The 23,684-nt window shown below is 42.3% G+C and overlaps 1 protein-coding gene across 3 annotated transcripts; it reads left to right on the top strand.

Moving 5' to 3' along the window:
• Positions 1-1,235: 1,235 nt before the first annotated feature.
• On the top strand, positions 1,236-22,013 carry pcdh10a (protocadherin 10a). 3 transcript variants are annotated; one of them, XM_044346911.1, is made up of 5 exons: positions 1,236-4,632; positions 5,961-6,019; positions 6,657-6,763; positions 17,920-18,080; positions 20,272-22,013. In XM_044346911.1, exons 1-5 carry the CDS (start codon positions 2,086-2,088, stop codon positions 20,323-20,325), a joined length of 2,928 nt encoding a protein of 975 aa, XP_044202846.1. In that variant the 5' UTR covers positions 1,236-2,085; the 3' UTR covers positions 20,326-22,013. The 3 variants fall into 3 exon arrangements, with proteins under 3 accessions (XP_044202846.1, XP_044202845.1, XP_044202844.1); XM_044346910.1 differs by having other exon boundaries at positions 1,238-4,632; positions 17,920-18,303; XM_044346909.1 differs by lacking the exon at positions 20,272-22,013 and having other exon boundaries at positions 1,238-4,632; positions 17,920-18,998.
• The last annotated feature ends 1,671 nt before the right edge of the window (positions 22,014-23,684 follow it).

A 23,684-nucleotide genomic window follows, 5' to 3' on the forward strand; every position in this document is an offset into this window, starting at 1 on the left:
TCCAAATTCCAGTCGTCCCCCCTTCATCTCCAGAAATATTACAAAGAAAGCGGGCAGACACGAGGGGGCGACGTTGGTCTCTGTAACACCCTGACAGGAGAGAGAGAGAGAGAGAGAGAGAGAGAGAGAGAGAGAGAGAGAGAGAGAGAAAGAGAGAGAGAGAGAGCTGCTGTGCGCTCTGCTCTGAGATCCGACTCCAGTGTCAGCTCGATTCAGTCACACAGCTCCGGCTCAGACATGGGTGGAAATTCATCTAACGTCTCCTCTTTGTTTCTTCTGACTTGTATGGCGAGATGCAGAATCGCGTATCACTCGCTGTTTAATCCACCCCACAATGGGCACGTCGCTTTGCATTACGGCCGATATTGTTGCGCTCCATCTATTACATTTGGAATTAGAGACTTATGCTAATTAACTTCAATTACGCTCTTTTTCATCTTTTTGTCATCATCCTCCAAATGGTGTGCAAGTAGTTAGACCCCCACAATTTGTGTCTCCCTCACAACTATTCAATTTGCATATTTAATTTATGCTTTATGAATTAAATTATCGAATGATGCAACTGCATTACAGTTAAGGCCAGCATGTGAGGGGGTTAATGATAAGAATGGGAAGATATGGGAACTAATAGGCTCCAGGCTATTAGCAACACGGTAGGACAAAAGTATGATGCTTCATTACACTGAATTAAAGTAAGTCATGTGTGATTCTACTCTGATGGAACCTTATATCATACTGATGCTCACTGCCAAATAGCGCTGGAGATATAACTTTATTTAAAATGTTTTTTTTTTTCATTGTGCCTCGATTTGTGTACATCTCAGGGAGAGAGAGAGAGGGAGAGAGAAAGAAAGAGAGAGAGAGAGAGAGAGAGAGAGAGGATAGCCACGGCACTGTGGGGTATTGCGTCACTAGCTATCTTTACTTGCGCAGGCTCTTTACATGGTGGTCTTTGGCTGTGGGCATCCTTGCTACATTCTGACTCATGCGTTGGTTTCAGAACATTGCTTTAATAGCTATCTGTTGACATAATTGCATCAATGACAACCTTGTGAGGGTGATGGGCTTTTATTTTGCAGCTTAAGAGCGATGTGTCACATTGGGAAAAAAAGGTGAAACAAAGCACACAATAATAATCATAATAAATACCTGCTTTTATAAAAAAAAAAAATAATATAACAGTTCTCAAAGACCAGCATTCCCTCAGCAGCTGCAATATTATCTGCACACAGCATCGCAGTTTCCAACTGTCACCCACTATTATTCGACTTTCTTAATTCACTGGATGTGTAAAACATTTAATTTCCCTGTTACAACTGAGGCTGGGTCTGGAGGGGAGAGGGGAAAAAAGAAGAGGAGAGGAAAGGAGAACAGCGCAGCGGCACTTAACTGGTTTTGTTATGAGGGCCCGATGTGTGCTCTGGCTGGCGTTGCAGAGCCCCAATCAGGTGCCATTACACCCGGTGTTTGAGAATACCATTGGCTGGTGGGGAAAGGAGCTGTGCGCAAAACCAACCCCGCTGCTCACACTCGCCTTACAGAAGCCGAGCTGAGAGCATCATCCGCTTTGAGCGCTTAGGCGCAGTGATTACATCCTCACACAGAGAGATAGAGAGAAAGTCCTGTTATTCGCCAGTCTTCATTTAGAAGTTGCATTTGTTTTTAGATTTCGGCTTTGCGTAAATAGGAGTTTTTGCTTTCTTTTTCTGCTCGTGTGGAATTTCCTATTTTGTTGTGTGACTTCATGTGAAGAAGGGGCAGTCTGTTCTGTGCACAGGGAGTGTTGGCTATGCGTCCTGGCTCCAGCCTGCAATGTTTGCGCTGACGCCAAAACTCACAGACCGGTGCAGAATTGATTAAAACAGAGAAGCTCGGATCAAATGGCTGTGCTTCTCACAGCTGAAACGACACAATGTTCCACTGACCCGAGGCAGAGGAGAGGAATTTCAGAATCGGACAGCCTTGTTGCTGTTAATTTCACTGCCTTTTTACGGACAGAGGAAATGAGAAATGCTCATTTCTTGTAAGAAAAAGGAATAACACTTTTTTTTCGTCTTGAAGTGCACTTTGAGAGAGGGAGAGGAGATGATTTGGTTAGTATTCCTGCTCTCCATCCTGGATGGAGCTGTCTCCCAGCTACACTACTCCGTGCCAGAGGAGCAGGAACCTGGCTCTGTGGTTGGGAATATTGCAGAGGATTTGGGGCTGGACATTACCAAACTTTCCGCTCGCCGCTTCCAGACTGTGCCTAGTTCACGGACACCTTATCTGGAGGTGAACTTAGAGAACGGTGCGCTCCTGGTGAAGGAGAAAATTGACCGGGAAGAAATCTGTAAGCAGACCATCCCGTGCCTATTGCACCTGGAGGTGTTTCTGGAGAACCCGCTTGAGCTCTTTCGCGTGGAGATTGAGGTGATGGATATCAACGACAACGCACCCAGCTTTCCCGAGACAGACATTTCCGTGGAGATATCGGAGAGCGCCATCCCCGGGACCCGTTTCCCGGTGGAGAATGCCTTCGACCCTGACGTGGGCACAAACGCGCTCAGCACATATGCCATAACGAATAATAACTATTTTTACCTTGACGTGCAGACACAAAGTGACGGAAACAAGTTCGCAGAGCTGGTGCTGGAGAAGCCGCTGGACAGGGAGCAGCAGGCGGTGCACCGCTATGTGCTGACGGCTGTGGATGGGGGCATCCCGCAGCGAACCGGGACGGCTCTCCTGGTCGTTAAAGTTCTGGACTCCAATGATAATGCGCCTACCTTTGACCAGTCTGTGTACACTGTTAACCTGCGGGAAAACTCGCCCGTAGGCACTTTGGTCATTCAGCTCAACGCCACGGATGTTGACGAGGGACAAAACGGGGAAATAGTTTATTCTTTCAGCAGTCACAACACCCCGCGGATAAAGGACCTATTCAATATTGATGCCAGAACAGGTAGGATAGAGGTGGCGGGCGAGGTGGACTTTGAAGAGAGCAACACGCACCAGATTTACGTCCAGGCTAAAGACATGGGCGCTAACGCAGTCCCCGCGCACTGCAAAGTGCTGGTGAAACTCGTGGACGTGAACGACAACACACCAGAGATCGGTTTCAGCACTGTGACTGAATCTGTGAGCGAGCAGGACGCCCCGGGCACCGTGATCGCACTTTTTAGCGTCTCAGACCGGGACTCTGGTGAGAATGGGCAAATGAGCTGCGAAATACTGGGAGGCGTTCCTTTCAAGCTGAAATCGTCGTTTAAAAACTACTACACCATCGTGACAGACGGGCCGCTGGACAGAGAGAACACAGATTCATACACCATCACCGTGGTGGCCAAAGACAAGGGTCAGCCTTCTCTCGCCACCAGCAAGTCCATTAAAGTGCACGTCTCCGATGAGAATGACAATGCGCCCTGTTTTACGCAAGCTGTTTATGATGTGTATGTGACCGAGAATAATGTGCCCGGTGCTTTCATTCACTCCGTGAGCGCTTTGGACCCTGATATAGGACAAAACGCTCTTATTACTTACTCCATATTGGAGTGTGACATACAGGGCATGTCTGTGGACACGTATGTGTCCATAAACCAGGACACCGGTTACCTTTACGCGCTGCGCTCTTTTGATTATGAGCAGCTGAAGGAGTTTAGCTTCATGGTCCAGGCTAAGGACTCGGGTGCTGCTGAGCTCTTCTCTAATGCCACTGTAAATGTGATTATAGTTGACCAAAATGACAACGCTCCCACTGTTATTGCCCCCATCGGTAAAAACGGCACAGCCAGAGAGCACCTACCGCGCTCTGCGGAGCCCGGCTACCTGGTGACGCGCATTGTGGCCATGGATGCGGATGACGGCGAGAACGCACGGCTGTCCTACAGCATCCTGCGGGGCAACGAGATGGGGATGTTCCGCATGGACTGGAGGACAGGGGAGCTGAGGACAGCCCGCAGGATCTCTCCTAAGCGGGACCCTCAGGGCTACTATGACCTGCTGATCGAAGTGAGGGACCACGGGCAGCCCCCTCTCTCGTCCTCGGCGAGTGTGAGTGTAATATTAGTGGACAGCGTGGTCGAGGGCCGCAGCGGGGATCGTGGCTCGGCCTCCAAGGCAAAGGAGACCTCCCTTGACCTCACCCTCATTCTCATCATAGCCCTGGGCTCTGTTTCCTTCATCTTCCTCCTGGCCATGATCGTACTGGCCGTGCGCTGCCAAAAGGACAAGAAGCTCAACCTGTACACGTGCCTGCTGGCCGGTGACTGCTGCCTGTGCTGCGGCTCCTGTTGCAGCAGACAGGCTCGCGGCCGGAAACAGAAGAAGCTGAGTAAATCCGACATCATGTTAGTTCAGAGCACCAACGTGACGTCAGGGGTCGGGCCCGTGGGGCAGGTGCCCGTGGAGGAGTCTGGTGTGGGCGGCGTGGGAGGGGGCTTCGGCTCCCACCACCACCAGAACCAGAACTCCTACTGCTACCAGGTGTGTCTGACACCGGAGTCCGCCAAAACGGATCTGATGTTCCTCAAACCGTGCAGCCCCTCCCGCAGCACTGACACGGATCACACCAACCCCTGTGGCGCCATAGTCACGGGTTACAGTGACCAACAACCGGACATCATATCCAATGGCAGTATTCTCTCTAATGAGGTAAGAGAAGCCTGAATCACCTTTTATTACCCAGGGCTCCACTTAACTCCCCGTTACATGTCTTAAAAGTTCACAAAACCACGATTTAAAGGGTTAACCTGATTCAAAAGATCCTCCAGAAATCAACATCTGTGCCTGTGTTTCATGTCAAAGTGTGTTATCCATTCAGGTCATGCGTAACGAAAGTCTCGCAGAAGATGGAAACGGTATTGACTTGGCTGTTCTGCTCTGTGGCCTTTAATCATTGTCATGCGTACTGGTGATTGGACATGTCAATTGTTAAATCTCATGTGGCCTTTTAGTTTTATTCGCAATAGACTGCTGTCAAATCAACCTTTATATCGCACGCAATAGACTGTTATCTTCTGAGTGTGACAGAGCTCGTCTCTTTGGGCATCAAGTGCTTATAATTTTTTAGCCAGACTACCAGATTGTAAAACACTTTTCTTTTTTATGCTGTATTTGGTGATAATGGTTCAATTTGACCCATATATTAACTTAATCACACGAGCGCGCACACATGGATAGACAATTTTTTGTTTAGGGGTAAAATCAAAATCAGCTGATTTTGAATATTTGGGTTAACTGTCTGTCAAGGTGTGGCATTTATCACGACAGCGAGTCCAAATAATGTAGATTTTTGATAATTACAATGAAGTGGAAACATGAATGATCAGAAACTTTGTGTAAAAAATTTCACCAAGAACGCATTTCTGATGGTTTAGTGACATCAGTAGCTTTCCCTAATTGCTCCTTTACCGCAGAAAATTTAGATGATGTATCAGAAGGTCAGAAGAAGTTTGGGGTGGCAAATATCATCAGAGGAAGGGAGGAGACGAGTGACTTGACGGAGCTGTTTTGTGTTTAACCTGTGCGTTCTGCTCGGGGAACTGAGGAGTTGAAGCTTTTTGTTGATTGCGGTGAGGCTGGAGTGGAGCCAGACAGCCAGTCACAGCCTTGCCTTTGCTGTGCGTTAAGTATTCCGCGCACGACCCAGCACGGCAGCACCGTGAACAAAGGTTGTTCAGTTTCAGCATCGGGCGGCTCAATCATTTACGCATTCAATCGCCTCCCTAACCCACTCTCCCCTGCTCTCGTCTCCTCTCGCCCACTCACTCACCAAGTGGATGCGCGCAACGTCGGTACCCCAGCCTCACGCTGCCACAGTATAACTACTCTTCTAACACTGTTGCATGTTGATAACCAATGTATACATTCGTGGTCAGTTATGTTTCTCTCATGTAGCAATGACCCTCCTTCTTTTATATTTAATAATGTGTCTATTTGGTATTAAAGGTGATCAAATGTGTGTTTCTGTGGGTTTCTAGACAAAACATCAACGAGCAGAACTCAGCTATCTGGTGGACAGACCCAGACGTGTCAACAGGTAGGGAAAAGCACACATCATTCTCTCTCTCTCTCTCTCTCTCACACACACACACACACACACACACACACATCATATAATTACCAATGTACAGTGTCTATTGAACCAAATACCATCCACCATCAGAGGATTTGTAGCATCCAATAGGCATCATGGATCCACAGGCTATTCACATATCTATAAAATTGAATATTACACCCATCAGTATGAATCATGTACATTCCGCATCGTTAATTGTTGCTTTGAGAGGCTACACGGTTCACAAAGTATCCATAATGTTGCTCTTCAATTTGGCATCAGTCCCGTAACTGACAGTGCAGCGCCTATTAAAGCTCTAATGCTGGATTTCATTACATGCCATGTGTAACATCCAATTTAGACTCTTGACGCCCCCATGACTGTATTAATGTGGTGTTGATTTCTGATTCCCCTTTTCTGTCTCTTTCTCTCTGTCTCCTGTTCCCTCTCTGCCCCCCTCATTTAATCCCCCTCCTTTCTCTTCATCTTCCCCGTCCCGATACTGTATCTCGACCTCTGCGTCTGCCCCCTTCATTATTATCATACCACCATACCGCCTTCTCCTCCTTCTCTGACATGACTGTCTGCTCTCCTACTCTCGCCTCCCTGCCTTTTTCAGTTCGGCATTCCAAGAAGCAGACATCGTCAGTTCCAAAGACAGTGGTCATGGCGACAGCGAACAAGGCGACAGTGACCACGATGCTACCAACCGGGGTCATTCGGCCGGTGAGTTTCCCTCACATTGTGTAATTACACTGTCATTTCACTGCTCAAATACCCCACTTCCCTTCTTCGTCTCAACAGTGTGTGTGTGTTTGCGATTGTGAATGGGATAATGCTGAATTGTTGGTGCGGACTGGTGACTTTTAATTTCCTTAATTTGAGAGTGTGCAAAGGCCCGGGCTCCGGGTTCCTGGCTGGCATGAACAGCCCCAGAGGTGTTGATTGTATTTCACACCCGGGTGAAAGGGAGAAATATTTGGGGAAATCTCTTTCCTTTCTTTGTCTCTCTCTCTCTCTCTAGCTTTTCCCCCCTTCTTTCTTTCTAACTCCGCTGCTGTTTCACGGAATGGTGGTAAAAGGACAGCGACTTGCGGCGAGGCAGTGTGAGGCCTATAGTGCTTTAGTGGCACAAATCAATAGGTTCACTCAAGTGAAAGGAAGACGCATGGAAGCTAAATTGATATAATGAGATGCATTTCAATCAGCTGTATGAACTGCCTCACATTTGGTGAATTGTACTGCTTTTGTTGGTTATAGATTTAGCTGATCAAACACATAAGCAGCTTTTTTGTTCTTTCTTTTTGTTTATCCAAATCTTTGTAGCTTTGGCATAAGTTAAAGCAAAGGAACATTTCCCTTCAGTTTCAGGTTTATTTACTGACTGATTTCTCCTCTACACTTAACAGTGCAGTGGATTTTTTTAGACAAGGCTTTAAGTCTTATCATAAGACTCCCCTTGTTCTCTCTAAATTTCTATTAGGTTAGTACCTGTTTATTGATCAAAGTGGAGTCAGACAAAAAGTGGAGCAATACGAAAACTCATTTCATATTGAATTGCCCTTTCCTTCTGAGGGATTGTTCCACATGGCTCGCGTAAGATCCCTGTCTAGACCGGAGCCTGCCAAATATCATATCAGTGCTGGGAATACAAATAGAGCAGATTAGATAGGTGTTGTAGAATAGTGAATGGTCCTCATCAGACTCTACGCTGTTTGACATTATTAATGAACCAAACCAAAATAGAGAGCCAATATGCAGTAGTGGTAGCGTCACTCCCTGCCCTTGCTGATGAAACAGGTTTGGAGGGTCAAACTGTACGAGACTGAAATGCAGAGGTGGAATGCATCCAAAGGCTCCTTTCTTTCTTTATCAAGAAGGATTTGCTTTGTGGAATAAATATTAACATGGATGATGAAAAATACATTCAGAGTTGAAAGCCCTCCATCAGAATGTGATGTATGAATGTCAAGAGCAGCACAGTCATGCAGAGCTGGACTGTTCTTTTTTTTTTTTAAAATCATTCCTGCTATTCTACAAAACAGACCAGAGACAGAAACACACAGCAAAGAGAAAGGATGACATGGAACGTGCTACGGCTATAATTATGTGATACGCATTTTAGACCTGATATGATGTTCCAGGACTGGCCAGAGGGTTTTAACACTAATGTGGAATATTGCATTGAATTCCTTCATATCTTGGTTTTTCAAAGTGATGGTTTTTCTAGCAGGGTTACAGGCCTGCATTTAAGAACCAATAACAAGTGTCCTCAGCTTTATTTGGCTCAGAGCGTGTTCATTTGGCACTGGCCTGGGAGTGTACGCAGTTGGTGCTGTACTCTGTATTTCATATTAGGAACCAACATTTGTTCCTCATGTTGGATTTAGAAGGGAACAGCTTTAACACTCCATGGGAGGTAATATCACATGACTGGTATTTTGGAAAGAGGGACACTTGAGTTTCACAGACTTCTGTAAACAAAACCAGACGGAGTGTGTGTGTATATGTGTGTGTGTGTAGAGGTACACCATTGTCTGATTTAATATGTAGGCGTCTACATGATACCTGTATGTAATCCGCTTGTGTATGCTGTGTGTTTTGTGTAGGAGAAAACAAGGCTAGGTGATGATGTCTGTATTGAAAAGGAGTTCTCCTTGGAGACGGTGAGCTGGGAAGCTTAAATGAGATCCAGTTTAAGAGGCGAGAGTGGTAGCTGATGCTTGGCCCTCTGCCAGGTGTATATTGTCTCTATATAGGCAAACCCATTGCTGACTTGTGTCTCTGTATGACTTTTTTTACCGGGTAAATATGGGAATCAGAATACTGCTGGTTGTCTCATGTGGGTTGTATGCTACACTATGTTTGTGTACACTATTGTGTGCACTTTGCCTGTAAGAGTTTTGTGCTGAGTGCATGTTTTTCGGTAGAGAGCCAAACTGAATAAGCTTCAGCCGGGACTATGTATAGACCATGTGCATTTGTATGTATTTCTCCAGCATTTGTGTGCACAAACAAATCCGTACATACACACACATATATTTAGCATGTGTCCTTATATGCTTGCATTGTGTATGCGGTTGTGTTTGTCTGACACACACGTATTCTCTTCCAGAGTTTGTGGCAGGGTCTCATCCTTCATTCTGTCTCCCCCACACGTTAGCTCTCTGCAACACTCGGCTGATCAGTAATTCATTTCTAGAACCTTTGCATAGCAATTATCAAAGGAGGGTTAGAGGCAAGGTTTCCTCACGGGACCACGCGGCACACTCTCCCTTTTTGGTGCACCTAGGAATATTTCAAATCAAGGGAAAACCATTTCCAGTTGGCATATCATCAACTACACCTGCCGTAGCTTCCCGCTCGGCCGCCTGTCTGACACTTTAGAAAATAAGTCTCCTGACGTGGTTTTAAATCAAAGGGACACTGCCTGTGAGGCTGAAATATCACCGGATACCTTTAAAAAGTGGGTAAATGGCTTTTTTGAAAGAAGCATGACTGGAGTGAGGCACTACCACACTTTTTTTTTACCCCACACCCTTTAGGTTGTTTGATTCAAATTAGACACTGTTTTTTCCCATTATTTCCTCCATCTTCCTAATAGGAGACTGCGGTGTAGAGTGAGAAATCAAACCAAAAAAAGGTGACAGATAAAAGAAGAGACAGGATGAAATATTCATCAGTGAAAAAAAAAACTGGCACCTTAGAAACGTTCGATCAGCTGTGGAAGTCTGCGTGACGGGCGGGAGACTGGAAATGATTATTATCATGACGTTTGTTTTGGTGAGAACAACAGTCATGACAAATGGGACAATTAAATCACTGTGGCAATGGTTTATTAGATGGCTGATTATGAATTAGTGGTGGGCACCGTGTTGCAGTTTCCCATGTCAGTGAGCTGTCAAAGGAATTTAGCAAACAGGGTTTTGAAACAGCCCTTTCTCAGGCCTTCGACGCAACAAAACTGGTGATTGCTGTACAGTAGAATGACCATTTGTTGCACACATAGATATATGTCACAATAATGTGATATATGAAGATGTATGTGATCCCTGAGACCAAAAGAACCTCTCAGGTGTACAAGTTCAAAAGCATATAGAAAACAACAAGGAGACCTTGCTCACTTGAAGGTAAAGAAGACGAAAAAAGGCCTTGTGCATGCAAATTTAGCTGCCTTGGTCCAACTCAAATAATAAGATGTGCTTTCTGAATGAACTGAAGAGCAGATTAAGTGTTCCTACCCTGAAATGGATGAAAAAGTACCACAGGCCAGTACAAATAAATATGCCTTGAATATGCTGAAAACATAAGATCAAAAAGTGAAAAAGATGTGTTCAGAAAGTGGCCTTGGATATCTATATTCTATCTATATTCTTTTTATTTTTATCTATGGTTACTGAAGTGGAACATGAGGAATAAACAATGCTCATGGGAGTCATAAACATGCTTTGGCCATGTGAGTGACACACATGTGATCCTTTCTGCCCAGAAACTGAACATCTGCTTCAGCCAGGCTGCCATGCCAAACTTCAAATGATAAAGTATGATGTCAAGATACGTTGCTCAAAGTAAGCACAGGTGTTGGGTATTCTGATTTGTAATCAGTAGCTTCAGTTACATTCTTCTCTAATGTATGCACAGCATAACTACTAAATTACTTTTGTTCACATTTGTGGCCTGGAAGTACATGGTCATGAATCTCAACAAGGCAACTTGGTGAAAGGATCATTTTGACTTATTACAACTTGGGTCTAATAGTCTTGGCCATCATTCTTAACGATACTAACAACTCTGTACTTATCAAGTTCATTGATGGGATCTGGGAATGCAGTGACATGGCTGAAAAGTAGTACAATCAGACAAGAAACACAAGTAAAAACACTAAAGAAATCTTACTGCTTTGAACCAAAACCCCATGTTAGTCGAACTTGCATGGAAGAGGAAACAAAGGCACATCATTGCACTCTTTTTCTGTGTAATTAACAACATTTCAGGTGAACTAAGTTTCCAGTTTTACCTAAAATAAAGTGGTTTAGATCACTGGATCCTAACCACTGAGCTGTGGACTGGTGTTGGGCCACGGTAAATTTGGTATTAGTATGTGTGCTGTAAATACCTAGAACTTACCATGATTTCTTTACCAAAGGAAGTCATCAGCGGGCAAAGTCAACAGTTTATCATAACCCACTACTTGATCGGCATATGTTATGTACCCCCGCTCTCCAGAGTAATAAGGAATGTTATCATAACTAAGCGAAATGATAGCCAAAACTTTGAAAGTAAAGCCTAAGTTGTAATGACCTGGAATCAAAATCACAATCAAAACAATTACAATCACTTTATTGTCCACCTTTGGTGCACATAAGTAAATCAGGAGGTCTCAGTGTATACAGTCTCATGTCCATGACTTTGTCTGGTCGAGACTATATATAATGTAGCTCGCTGCTTTTGAAGAGTAGACCAAGTGATGAAAAATATACAAACCAGAGACAGATAATCAGTGGTCATCCAGGACCTCTCCAACAATATATAAGGGAGGAGATTAATCAAACAGACACTGTTAGGGCAAGCGGCCATCTTGGCTCTTCTTCCCAGCCCCAGTTGCCGTGTAGCAAACATCGAAAATGGTTAGCTGCCTCTCAGAGACTCAGAACAATTTCTCTGTCTGTCATTACTGGATATGGTAGGAGCCATCTTGCTCTGTTTTGGCCCTGGGAGGTCTCTGCTTTACTCATCACAGCCTCACTGGCCAACTCTTGTAAGGAAGCTATGCTGCTCCCCTGCCGACCCGAGCTGCTGTCCAAATATTGACGTTTTGTGTCTGTATTCTCTCTGGAACAGTGGAGGACAAGATGAAAAACACAGGTACGGATAGAAGACACCCTCTACCTGGGGGAGAAGGAGTGTTTTTTTTTTCTTTTGAGAGAGGTAAAAAAGAAATAAAGAAAGAGGAAGAAACGGGCAAAGAGGATTAAATGTGAGAAGAAATAACAAGAGACAGAGACACAGAAAAAGGGAAAGAGACACAAAGGGACTAATAGAGAAGAAAGAGAAACAGACAGAGGAATGAGTGCAGGGAGGGACTGCAAATCTGAGTGCAGCAGATATACCCACAAAGTGAATTCGAACATGGGGCTTGTGTTTTCTCAGGATTTGTTTTCCTTCATTTCCTCACTCCCAGTTGCTGGATGTATGTCAGGCAGCGCAATTAGTCAAATCATACCGACGTGGGATTTCAGAAACATGCAGAGATGTAATGGAAAAAAAAGAACAGAAGTACTGATTGCTTATTAGCAAGTAGATTGTGTTTGCATTGTGTAGCATCGTTTACTTCCGTGTGTGCGTGTGTGAGTGTATGTGTGCGTGCAAGCCTGGATGTGTGTGTGTTCCTCCTGCCTGATGAGGTCATGATGAGAGATAGGGCTGCTGGCAGGGCCTGTCATTGCCAGTCACTGGATGGTTGTTGTTTTGCTTCCTGCCCGAGGAAGAAAAGGTGCTTTGCGGGGATCAACAGCCACTGGGTGTCATGTGCGTGTGGTCTGTCTGTCTGTTTACTTGTGTACATTTCCATATCTCGGCGTAAGAGTGTATTTTTAAGCCCGCGTGTTTGCAAACATACATGTTGATGTCACTGTTTTTAACAGTGAGCCGGCAGGCAAAAATCACGGAATACTTTGGAACCTTATGACAAGAGTTTCTGCAAGCCTGATACATAGTAAACAGTGACTGCTGCAGACTATATTTACACATCAAGTACAATACGCCCTTGTGCCTCCTCGGTAATATACTGAGATATAAAAAATATGGAACAAACTGAGCTTTCTCTTAATCCTTTGACATTAACTGTGTATTCGCATGCGTGTGTAGGAGTGTGTGTGTGTGTGTGTGTCCATGTCCTTTCTGAACAGTTGCATGTGTGTTCGTTTTGCACCTGTGCTTTTACCCTTTCTGCTGATTTTGTTTGCACATTTAGAAGCATATGCATTGTGACTACAAACCACTTTATCTGCACAGCAGCACAGAGATGATTGGAGGGCCTGAGGCCAACACCCTCGTGTGTCAGAAGAGGAAATTAATTTGTGAAAAAGTCCATTAAAAGGCTAAAGGCTAAATGTAAAATGGGAATTAACAGAAATACCATGATTAATATGCCCCCAACCTTAGAAGACAGCATAAACATACATTCATTTCAAGGGTGAATCGGAGGATAAATGCAAGTAAACGCCACTCAAAATTGAAATTTGCATTTATTTACACAGTTCTCCCGGAGTAGCACTCCAGCACTGTTCATGTTGTAAATTTAGAGATCACTCGTTTTGTTCTCCACCGAATCACGGTTTCTCTTCTTGAGTACAGAGCTGCCACTGAACCACAACCCACAAGTGCAAGGTGGTGATAAAAAACAAATGAACCTCTTGGCAGCAAACGCACTGTCTGGTAAACAGACATTGATGTCTTTAAAACTTGCTGAATCAAACATAATCTGTTGAATAAAACACAAAAGAAAGTAGCTGTCAGCTCTTATGTGCAGCTATTTTTTCTCCTCAAATCCTGTGCTTTACTCAAAGTAAATAACTGAGCATAGTGAAACAGCATGTTGTAGGCTTGTAGTGAACTCCCTATATCCCAAGGGAAAATGAAATCATGCTGTTAATCCCCAGTTGATATAATGAACTCTATTAAAGTTTAAGCATAATTTTACATTGACATTTTTTCTTACATTTTCTACATTTTCTTTTCTTTTATTCAGCCTCTCACATAAAGCGTGCCGGGATTCCAGCCCCACATGACCCTGAACAGTTAGATAACAGGGCATTGAAAGTGGCTGGCTGGATGTTAAAAATATTTCTATATGTAATATTAAATATAATAGAGTTAAAATAAATAAAAACCAATGTTGAACTGGAAATTTTTCATTTTCATTGTGTTAGAAAAGCCCCTCCCTTCACTGCCCACCTCTGTCTAACCCCTCCATCCATACAGTCTCCATCTGCGAGGCCCAGGTCTCCCCCTGTCTTTTTTGGCCATTGCTCTTTCCATCTGCGATTGCCTGGGTCTTCCCTCTCCTTCCTTATGGCTCCTGCAGTCTTGCTGCTTCTCCTGCCTGCTGTCTCTGTCTGTGAAATCTGTGACTCTCCCGTCTGTTTGGCCCCTGCTGTCTCTTGTCTGTAAGACCTTGTGTCTCCTCGGGCTTTCTGGTCACTGCAGTCTTGTGGCCTGTCTCGCTCCCTGCGAGGCCTGAATTTGTGACGTGATCACATCCACACAATGCACAAATAAACAAAAAGGATAGAATCAGCCACGATCGTAGTTCTAAGGCAGTTAATAATAGATGCTATTTACATGTGCACTGAATGACATTTGCAGTTAGAATAAGTTGTAATACTAAGTAAATTAAGTCAGTCTGATATGTTTGATTGCACATATTGTAGCTGCTCTAATAAAATTAAAACGTCTGTGAAGTTTTTTGATCTTTGATAAGACGGGTTAAGTATAATCCGATCTGTAATAATAATAAAAAGCACTCCCCTGTGGTTGTTCTGACTATTTTCTTTCCCTTCTGTCTTCAATGCCTAGATGTCATAAGGAGACTAGTTGACAGGGCTGTTTTTAGGTATAAGTGAGTGAAGTGGTTGTCTAGGGCGCCACCACTTGATGGATATAACAGAGAGGGAAAAGGGCTTTTGTAATTAATTTCAGGCACCCAAGAATCTCTGTTACTGATGTCCAGTGTGTGCATTACTTTCTTAAAAAACACATTGCTCACTGAGAAGAGACTTGTGGCTCACTCTGTGTGTGGACACTGGGGGGGGTGACATTCAATCATTAATGGAAACTGCTGGCTGCCACTTATTTTGCAATCCTGGCTTATTTATATGTATATATATATATATATATATATATCACACCACTGTGTGAAACATGTAACCAGCATACTTATATTCCACACAAACATTGTGAGTAAGTGACCCACCGGGCCACCACAAAACATATGTATAAAAAGAGTAGTTTCATTCAATTGTATGACAGCTAGTAGGAGTAGATGATGCGAACGGAGCGGTTGCCGCCGTCTATTTCAGACATTTTACAGCTGACCCACACTTCTAAAGAGCTGCTGCTGAAAACTTCACGTTAATGTTGAAGTGTTCTAAATCCTGTTCTTTCTGCCATGACAGATGACACAATGACATCCTCGCTCTATGGATATTATAGAAAATACTACTAGGTTATCATTGTGTTATTTTTTTCTTAAAATAGGCTAACAATTTTTCAAGTCTTTGGTAAAATAATAGTCAGTTGCATATATGAACATCGAAACAGGTTTTGTCCACTGTGATCATTCCTCCGGTTCATTCTGACCATTAAAGGATCCCAAGTGTGTTTACATTGTAAGTGATGGGAGACAAAATCCACAGTCCTCATTTTGAGAAAGAATTTATTTAAAATGTTTTTTTCTGAAGATAATTTGAGACTGAATTAGTCAAATAAAGTGGATCTCTTCTGCAGTTAAAGCCTGTTTAGTAAAAAAAATCCCTCTTTGTGTCTTGATGGACAGTGTTTTCCTGCTCAACTGCAGTGGAAGAACTGTAGCAAAAAGACTGTAATTTTGAAAAATATTGACTAATTTGGACAGATGAAGCTTCATATTAGCATAAAAAACATTACAAAAACATTTGAAATACATTTTTGCACAGGAGGACTGTAGATTTTGTCTCACATCACTTACCTTCAGAGTGCAATATGAAGGGATCCTCTAATGACCAGTATGAACAGGAGGAATGAATGCAGCAATAAACACATGTCAAGGTCCAGTGTTTTAAGACAGACTTAATTGTGAAACTCTCCTTTAACGCAGCTATAAAACATCTACATTGCATCATCTTCACAAATTTTAATGCAGGCCTAAAATGTGCACTGTGTTGTAAAATGAAGGGAAATTTTATAATCAGCTATATTAAATCCCAAACATGATTATAACCAGAATAAGACATAATAAGAACTAGTGTGTATATAGAGACACCAATTGACAGATATTGTGATTTAAAAAAATAAGATAGTATAAAATTATCATAATTGTCATAAAATATTATAATGAAAAGATCAATCCCCTCAGGGCTGCCGGTAGGAGTCTGGCCTATAGGACACCAATATGATGTTGCCTCAATTATGTAGTGTTTCCCACACACAGGTTTTTATTTATTAAAAAAAAAAAAGTGCAGACTTGTTAAATTGGCATTATATTGTTGGAACATTGTGCACACATGATGCACAGACTAGTAGAGCAGCCGCATCCAATCTGACAGAACAAACCAAAGTGAAATGCAAAGTTTGGTAATGTGCATCATTGTATTTCTAACCAGTGACACTTTCTCTGTTCTCACTGTCACTGAAGGTAAAGATAATCCATAATAATGAGAGGATACTTGTTTCTTCCCTTACAAATCAGAAGAGTAAAACTGCAATAGCAGTGAATAAAATGGCATCTTTACCCTCTTATATTATGGCAGATCATTTTAAATGATCATATTTCTTCATTGGCATGGTTGCATCGATCTGTTCTGATAATTAAATGTGATATTCTTACCTTGTTTCTGTGTATATACATACTCCACGTAGGCTTATGTTTCTCTGTAGCCTAATAGCTATTGATATGTAGGTGCTTACATTACATTGTTTGTGTGTGCGCGTGCATTCTTTTAGTAATAGAGGAACAGTGGCATTATCAGTCGAATAGATCAGTAGAATAGATTTGTGTAAGTACACCCTTTGATCTGAAGCCCTCTCAGCCTCAAGGGAATTACAGATTACAGATTGTCCGCTTTCTTTGTCTCTCTCTCTCTCTCTCTCTCTCTCTCTCTCTCTCTCCTTCCGCCTCTCTTCCATGTAATGCATCTCTCTCTCACCTTAATCTGCCCGTCTCCAGCTTTGATCACGTCTTTCCAGTGCTTTCCCACATTGTCCCGGCTTCAGTGGAAACCGGGAAAACTACGAATCCAATCTGCACAGGAGAAGAATGGCTGCAGGGTCTCATTATTATGATGACTCTGTTCACATCTCTTGTTCCTCTCTCTTCCCTTTTATAATCTCGCTCATACTCCCCCTCCCCACCCCCCCCATCCTCCTCTCTTTATTCTCTCTAAGAGAGTGTAATTAACATAACTGGTACCTCTTTCATGATAGTTGTGTGCGTGTGTGAGTGTGTGTGTGTTATTCTATTATGTCATTTCAGATGTTAATTTAATCTTTTTTATGTTGATGTTTTGCTTTTGGCAGTAGCTCTGTGTCAATTACACAGTTTGTCGGTTTGTATAGGGATGATTGACATTAGATTGTGATTAATCAGCTAGTGAATATTTTGTTGCTTTTTGTGGTGCATTTCTTAAGATAATTGTTGTTTTTGTGTAAAGATGATGGAATATGGATTCACATTTTGTCTCTTGGTGTTTGGGAATCAATTGTGAGTCTGAGGATGTTGATGGGGAGAGGGGGGCGAAATGTTTTTGCAACACCACATCACTTTGATTGCACATTTCATTCAGAATGAATGAGGTGAGGAGGAAAGCAAACAATTCGCTTCATCAATGTTGGCCTTGTCTCTTTGATGAATAGCTTTTGCTGCACTTTTTCTGCTCGCGACATTGGCAAATGATTGCTAACTTGTATTCTCTCTTCTGGTCTCTTTCTCCCATCTCTTCCTCCCATCTCGCCTTTCCACTCCAAATATCCTTGCTGCTTCTCCTCTCATGCTCCCTCGACTCCTTTTATTTATTTTTTTTCCCTTTTACTTATCATCCCTTACATCTCTGTAATTTTTCATCCACATTTCCACCCTCCTCATCCTGCTTCAACTTTCCATCCGTCCATCTGTATTCTCTCTGCAGGTGCGGACCTGTTCTCCAACTGCACGGAGGAGTGCAAGGCCCTGGGACACTCCGACCGCTGCTGGATGCCGTCCTTCGTGCCGTCAGATGGGCGCCAGGGGCCGGACTACCGCAGCAACCTGCACGTCCCCGGCATGGACGCCACGCTGCCCGACACTGAGGTACCCTCCTCCGTCAACCTCTCCGACCAACTCACCATGACCTCGTCCACCGCCTCGTCCAGCGATAGGTCATTCTCCACCTTTGGCAAGGACGGTCAAAGGTCACAGTCACACCACAGCCTTCACCATCACCTCCATCCGCAACAGCAGCAGTACAGCTCCAGCACGCTAGAGAGGAAAGAGTATGATAGGGGGACCCTACCGTACAAACCCACCTTTCTCTGTGAGTATCAGTATGAAAGTTCCCTGGGACCCTATGACTTTGGTCTGGTCCAGTACAGATACTAAAAGGAGGGGACGCTGAATCTGCCTCTTGATTCTGATCGGGACTTTTTATGTTGTTTATCAACGTTTGTTTCTTCTATTTTTAAGGAGTTTAAAAATATGGCTTTATGTTTTGTTGTATTTTTTTTTTTTTTTGTAAATTATCATTTCTTTTGTCAAATGTAAAATGTAATCTATTATTGCTAACTCCCCTTCTCCAAAACCCGCTTTAAAAAAAAATAGATCTAACCCCACCCTAATCCTAAATACTGTCTGTAATCATGTGTCTTATTATAAAATAAACAAAATTTGAATTGGACTCATATTAGTTTGCTGTGGCCCCTTTTTCTTTCTTTTTCCTTTTCTCTAAATTCCCCCCCTCGAGATCCTCTCCAATCAGTCTTTTTATCTGATGCTCATATAAGTAAAGGTCACCAACACAAGCACACATCATATTCCTCTTCTCACCATCTTCACACACATGCAAGCAAATGCTGTTCAGTTGAAAACATGCACAGAGAGGAAATAAGAGATAGATCATCTCATGCTGTAAAGGACATCTTTTTCTATTTGCTCAACTGAGTTTCGCTCGGGCACGATGACTTCCCTACTGAATAGCTCGAAAGGTGAAGCATACAACCCACGCTTCTTCTCTTTCAGAAGGACTGAAGTCCATTTTGTTCTAAAAAGGATGTCTGGAGTATCTATACTTGCTTGTGGATCAATACGTGACACAAAGAAGGGTGGGTGAGGTGCGCTGACAACCATGAGGTCAAGATTCTTCAGTTGGGAAAGTCACGCACACAAGTTTTGTGTGAGAAAGGATGAAGGTTTAATTTGGCAAGTGAAACATATTGATATCCTTTTGGAATAAAAATGGAGTTTCCAGCTTGCATCTCTAAAGAAGCTGGATGGTATTATTTAGAAGAGGATGGCAGGATATTTGCCGCTTTCAATTGCTTGCTCCCACATTACATGAATATTCTATTAGCTCTAAGAGTAGAGAATGGATTCGATATACACGTTCAGTAGAGAAGTCATTTCCAGTCAAGTCACCACCATGTTAACCACCATCCTCCATGATACTGCATGCTGACTGTGGCCTGTCTCTCAGGTAAACGATGAGCACCATAACCTGCTTTTTTTTTGTTGTCTGTATTGTTTTCCACTTTCGCAAACAGAACTAAGCAATCTTCTCCTTGCACATCAGGTCCATGTGAAAAATAATTGGTATTTAGCCTTTAGGTGCTAGAGCCCGCTTTGCTCCAAATATAGCTGCCTGCATGTCTGCTTGTCTCGTCTACCCCGCAGGGTTAGGATAAATGCACTCCATATTCACCAAGTCCAAAACTCACAACTTCTTTTCACAACATAAATTCTATTTCATTTTATTTTTCTTGATTTATGACTTCTCCTCCCGTTTGCCTTGTCTCTTGAAATAAATGGACCCTGTGGTTTTGTTGTTCATCAGTCTGTAAAAAAATGAGACTATTCCCAGAGGCTGAAGCTATATTAACCAATAGGCATCATCTTCTTCTTTTAAAAATAGCATCATTTGCTACGAGTGGCTATAGCGATGCTCTGATCACTAGGGTTGCCTTGATAAAGGGTTTATAAATGTTTAATGATCCATTTATAGATAATTAATGAAGCAATTAGCGCTCTGTGTATTTTTTATGCATGCATTATGTAGCCACCAAATTTTGAACATTTATCTTTGCTGATGGACATGTTTTTACCCAATTCCCAAATTAGTTTTACCATTATACTGCGAGGACCAGCCTTTAGGGTATATAAATAACTTCACAGAGAGTCCTTTGTGGCATGTATCCTTCAAGAGATGGTATTTCGGGCCGATTGTGTCACTAAAAAGTCTCCAGGGAAAGGGTGTCATTTGTCTTAACGAGTGTGTTCTCTGTCTTTTCAGCCCGCAAAAGGATTTGCTAGCTCGTTCCATGTGGACCTGTCGGAGACAGCGTGAATTTCTGTACTAGACCACCAACACTGATGCTAGAGACAGCAAAATAAAACTAAACAAACAGCAACCTGGACAACAGCAACCTTGGTTAAACTTCATTATCTCGGGTGGCGAACTGTAACGAAGCCTTGGCAGTGTTCGCCGAGGGAGGAAAGGAGAAATAAATACTGAGTAGCTGTAAACCTCTAGATATCTGAGGAGCAATCCAAAGCCTTATTCCTCTCAGCAGGACTGAGACCGGGGCCGAAAACACTCGACGATGTGAAGATTATAAAGTCATCAGCAGAAAGGAGAGAAGAACTGAAACGAAGAGAGGAATACAAAACAAGACGAAGAGGGAGTGATTAACTCACAGAGGTGTTTTTTTTTGACTGAGGAGTTAGCCTCTAGAGATCTGTGTGTGCCTGTTTACATGAAGAAAAAAAAAAACTATGTTTCTGTACAAACTTCAACCAACATCACACGGAACCCTTTAGCTATTTCTATGGTCACCACTAAGCCAACTGTACAGAGACTGTGTGTGGGGGAAAAAAAGGAGATGGACAGCCAGAGTGAAAGCGAAAGACTGAGCAAGAGACGACAATTTTAGAGAGAGAGAGAGAGAGAGAGAGAGAGAGAGAGAGAGAGAGAGAGAGCAGGTGTTGTACAGGTATAAAATGACAGAAAAAAAGAAGACAATGGAACAAGCAGAGATGATGTGCAGTACTATAAATTCTGTATCTCCGGTTTTTTCTGACTTGACTGTCTTTATATAACTTCTCTTTTTTGTTTCTGTTGTTCTTTCTGTGTAGTTCAAGTGTGCAGACTCTAATGTATTCCAACATACAGTTACAAGCAGGAACATGCGGTCTGGAGTCGGGGTCCAGCCCTCTTTCGAGTTTAGCCATTTCAGGAAGGGGATTTTAATAAATACACCGCGCAAGAGAAATTAGCTAAAACAATCGTCGAGTTCAGTTTGACAATAAAATATCACAAATGAATGTTTTCATTTCTAAACAAGTGACTAACAGATATTTCAAGCTCCTTCCTGAGCTGACTGCAGAGAAAGTGAAATGACCCTTTACCAGGATGTGGTTCCCTTAACGCCATTGGCCTATACATAAACAATCAGACACATTCAGTGGTTTTTATCATGTGTGCAAAGTGTTTACTGTGCTATTTTAAAAAGCTTATAAATGAATATAAATCTATATATATAACTATATATATATACAGTATACTTTTTTCTGAAAACTGTGTAACCATTGATTATTTTCTACACCTCATAATGTCATTCAATCTAATAATACCAAGTGCTACAAAATCAAGACTTGTATTGACTAAAACAAGGAGGAGCGCTTCAACCTAAAAGAGCAAACCCCTTCACACCTACCAAGGATTAAGTTGATGTTCTTATTTGATTGTTACTTTTCACCGTTTACAGATGCCAGGCCTTGTTGTGTGTAGCGAAGACACCAATTGAGTTGTTATGGCCTGTTGTGTATTTTTAATAGCAGAATATGTGTTCATGTACAGGAAGGGGGACTATCACAATCGAGCTAGATATCAAAGGTTTTACAATCATACAAGAGAGGCATACACACGCACGCACGCACACACACGCTCACGCACACACACACATGCGCGCACACACACACACACACACACAGGTCAAGTGGTGATAAATAAACTGTGTCATTGAAGTTCTCTAATGTGTGTTTTGTCATGTTCATCTGAGAATATTCTCAGAAAACAAATCATGCTGTACACTTGGATTCCTTTGTTATAGTCAGAGGAAACATGCCGTACAAATGTTCACAGCAGAAAGCAGCCGCTCAACAGCTGAACCATATGTCCAATCAAAGCAAAGAACCTGCTTATTACTTAAAATCTTCACAGAGCACCTCTGCTTGCTGCTTTCCCTGTTGTTTTTAGCACATGAGTTTTCATGAAAAGACATTCGGCTATCCCTGATGAATCCCATTGACTTTCAAGATGTAATCACTACGGTTTTGCTCTACTTTCCTCATTCCCTGACCTCAATAACTCGTGAAAAAAAAAAAAAAAAACTTTTCTGGTGCTTGTCAGTCAAGCCTTCTGTCTATTTCTTCCAAAAAAAATCACTGGTGCCATCCCCCTACTGCACGCCCCAATCTCATCCCTTCACTCCAGCGTGATTCTCACATGGCCTGGCACAAGTTCACAGACACAAAAAGAAGAAGAAGAAGAAGAAGAAGAAGAAGAAGAAGAAGAAGAGCGCTGGAGTCTGAGGTCATGGGGGAGACACGGCAGTCCCTCACTTGACAGGCTAAAAACAGAGACGATCTGTTTGTGTCTATCACAAGATCGCCTTCTTTTCGAGCGGGGAAACATGTGACCGCTGCATGTGACTGATGTGGTGTTTGCCTGCGTGAATAAATGGCCTTTGGGGTTCTGATTGAAATCTCACCCAGAAACAATCCAGGGAATGTTTATGTATGAGGCTGAAAAATGAGGATCAGAAAAAAAACAGGAGGTAACACTTTACAACTTAGCAATAACAATATTGATAAAGGGTGATAATAATAGTGTAAATTGAGGTATTTTTTTTATCACCCTCTTTTTCATTCAGATATTTCCTTTCCTATGTTAGTATTATTCCAATTACCACTCTCTAATAGTATTTTTCCACTATTATTGAAAGACATTTACCCTGATATCCTGATTACTGTGAGCAGATTAGCCATGTGTTACCTTGTTATTACAATATTATTATTGATATATTATTAACCTGAAATGTTTTCCCCAATATTACATTCATAAATTTGTCCAATGATTACCAAATTACAAAAATATAAACGCCAATATTACAGAGATTTCTGCATTCTATTACCAAAATATTAGGTACAAGGTTATAACATATGTAATTACATTATATTATCTCCAGTATAACCCTGTTAGCAAGACATTACATCCCTTATTATCTTGTTATTATGCGCTGTGATGTAAAAGATTACTTAGGGTTGGGTTTTGTTTCCAAATGTTTGATATGGATGCAAATACATTACATAGTTTTGATACCAATACCCAAACCTCATTTTAAAAAATTCATAGTTTGTGGAATGCAATATAAAATAAATTTTACAAAATGCCAAACTACATATAGCATCTTTGCTGAAATGATAAGTCAGATTTTCTTTTTTAGTTATTATTTATGTGAGGAAATATCTGGTCAGGATAAAATACTCTAAGCTCAAAGTTCATTTGTTTTTTTTTTTTTTTTAATGAGGTACAGTCGATATACTCAAAAACTTTTGAGGTTTAATACTCAGCTCTAGAGCTACCAAGAAAGTGAGAACGTATAACATCTTGACTGACTTTCTATCAGTGGCTGTGAGTTGACC

Source organism: Thunnus albacares, chromosome 3 (assembly GCF_914725855.1).
Source record: "Thunnus albacares chromosome 3, fThuAlb1.1, whole genome shotgun sequence".
NCBI lineage: Eukaryota > Metazoa > Chordata > Actinopteri > Scombriformes > Scombridae > Thunnus > Thunnus albacares.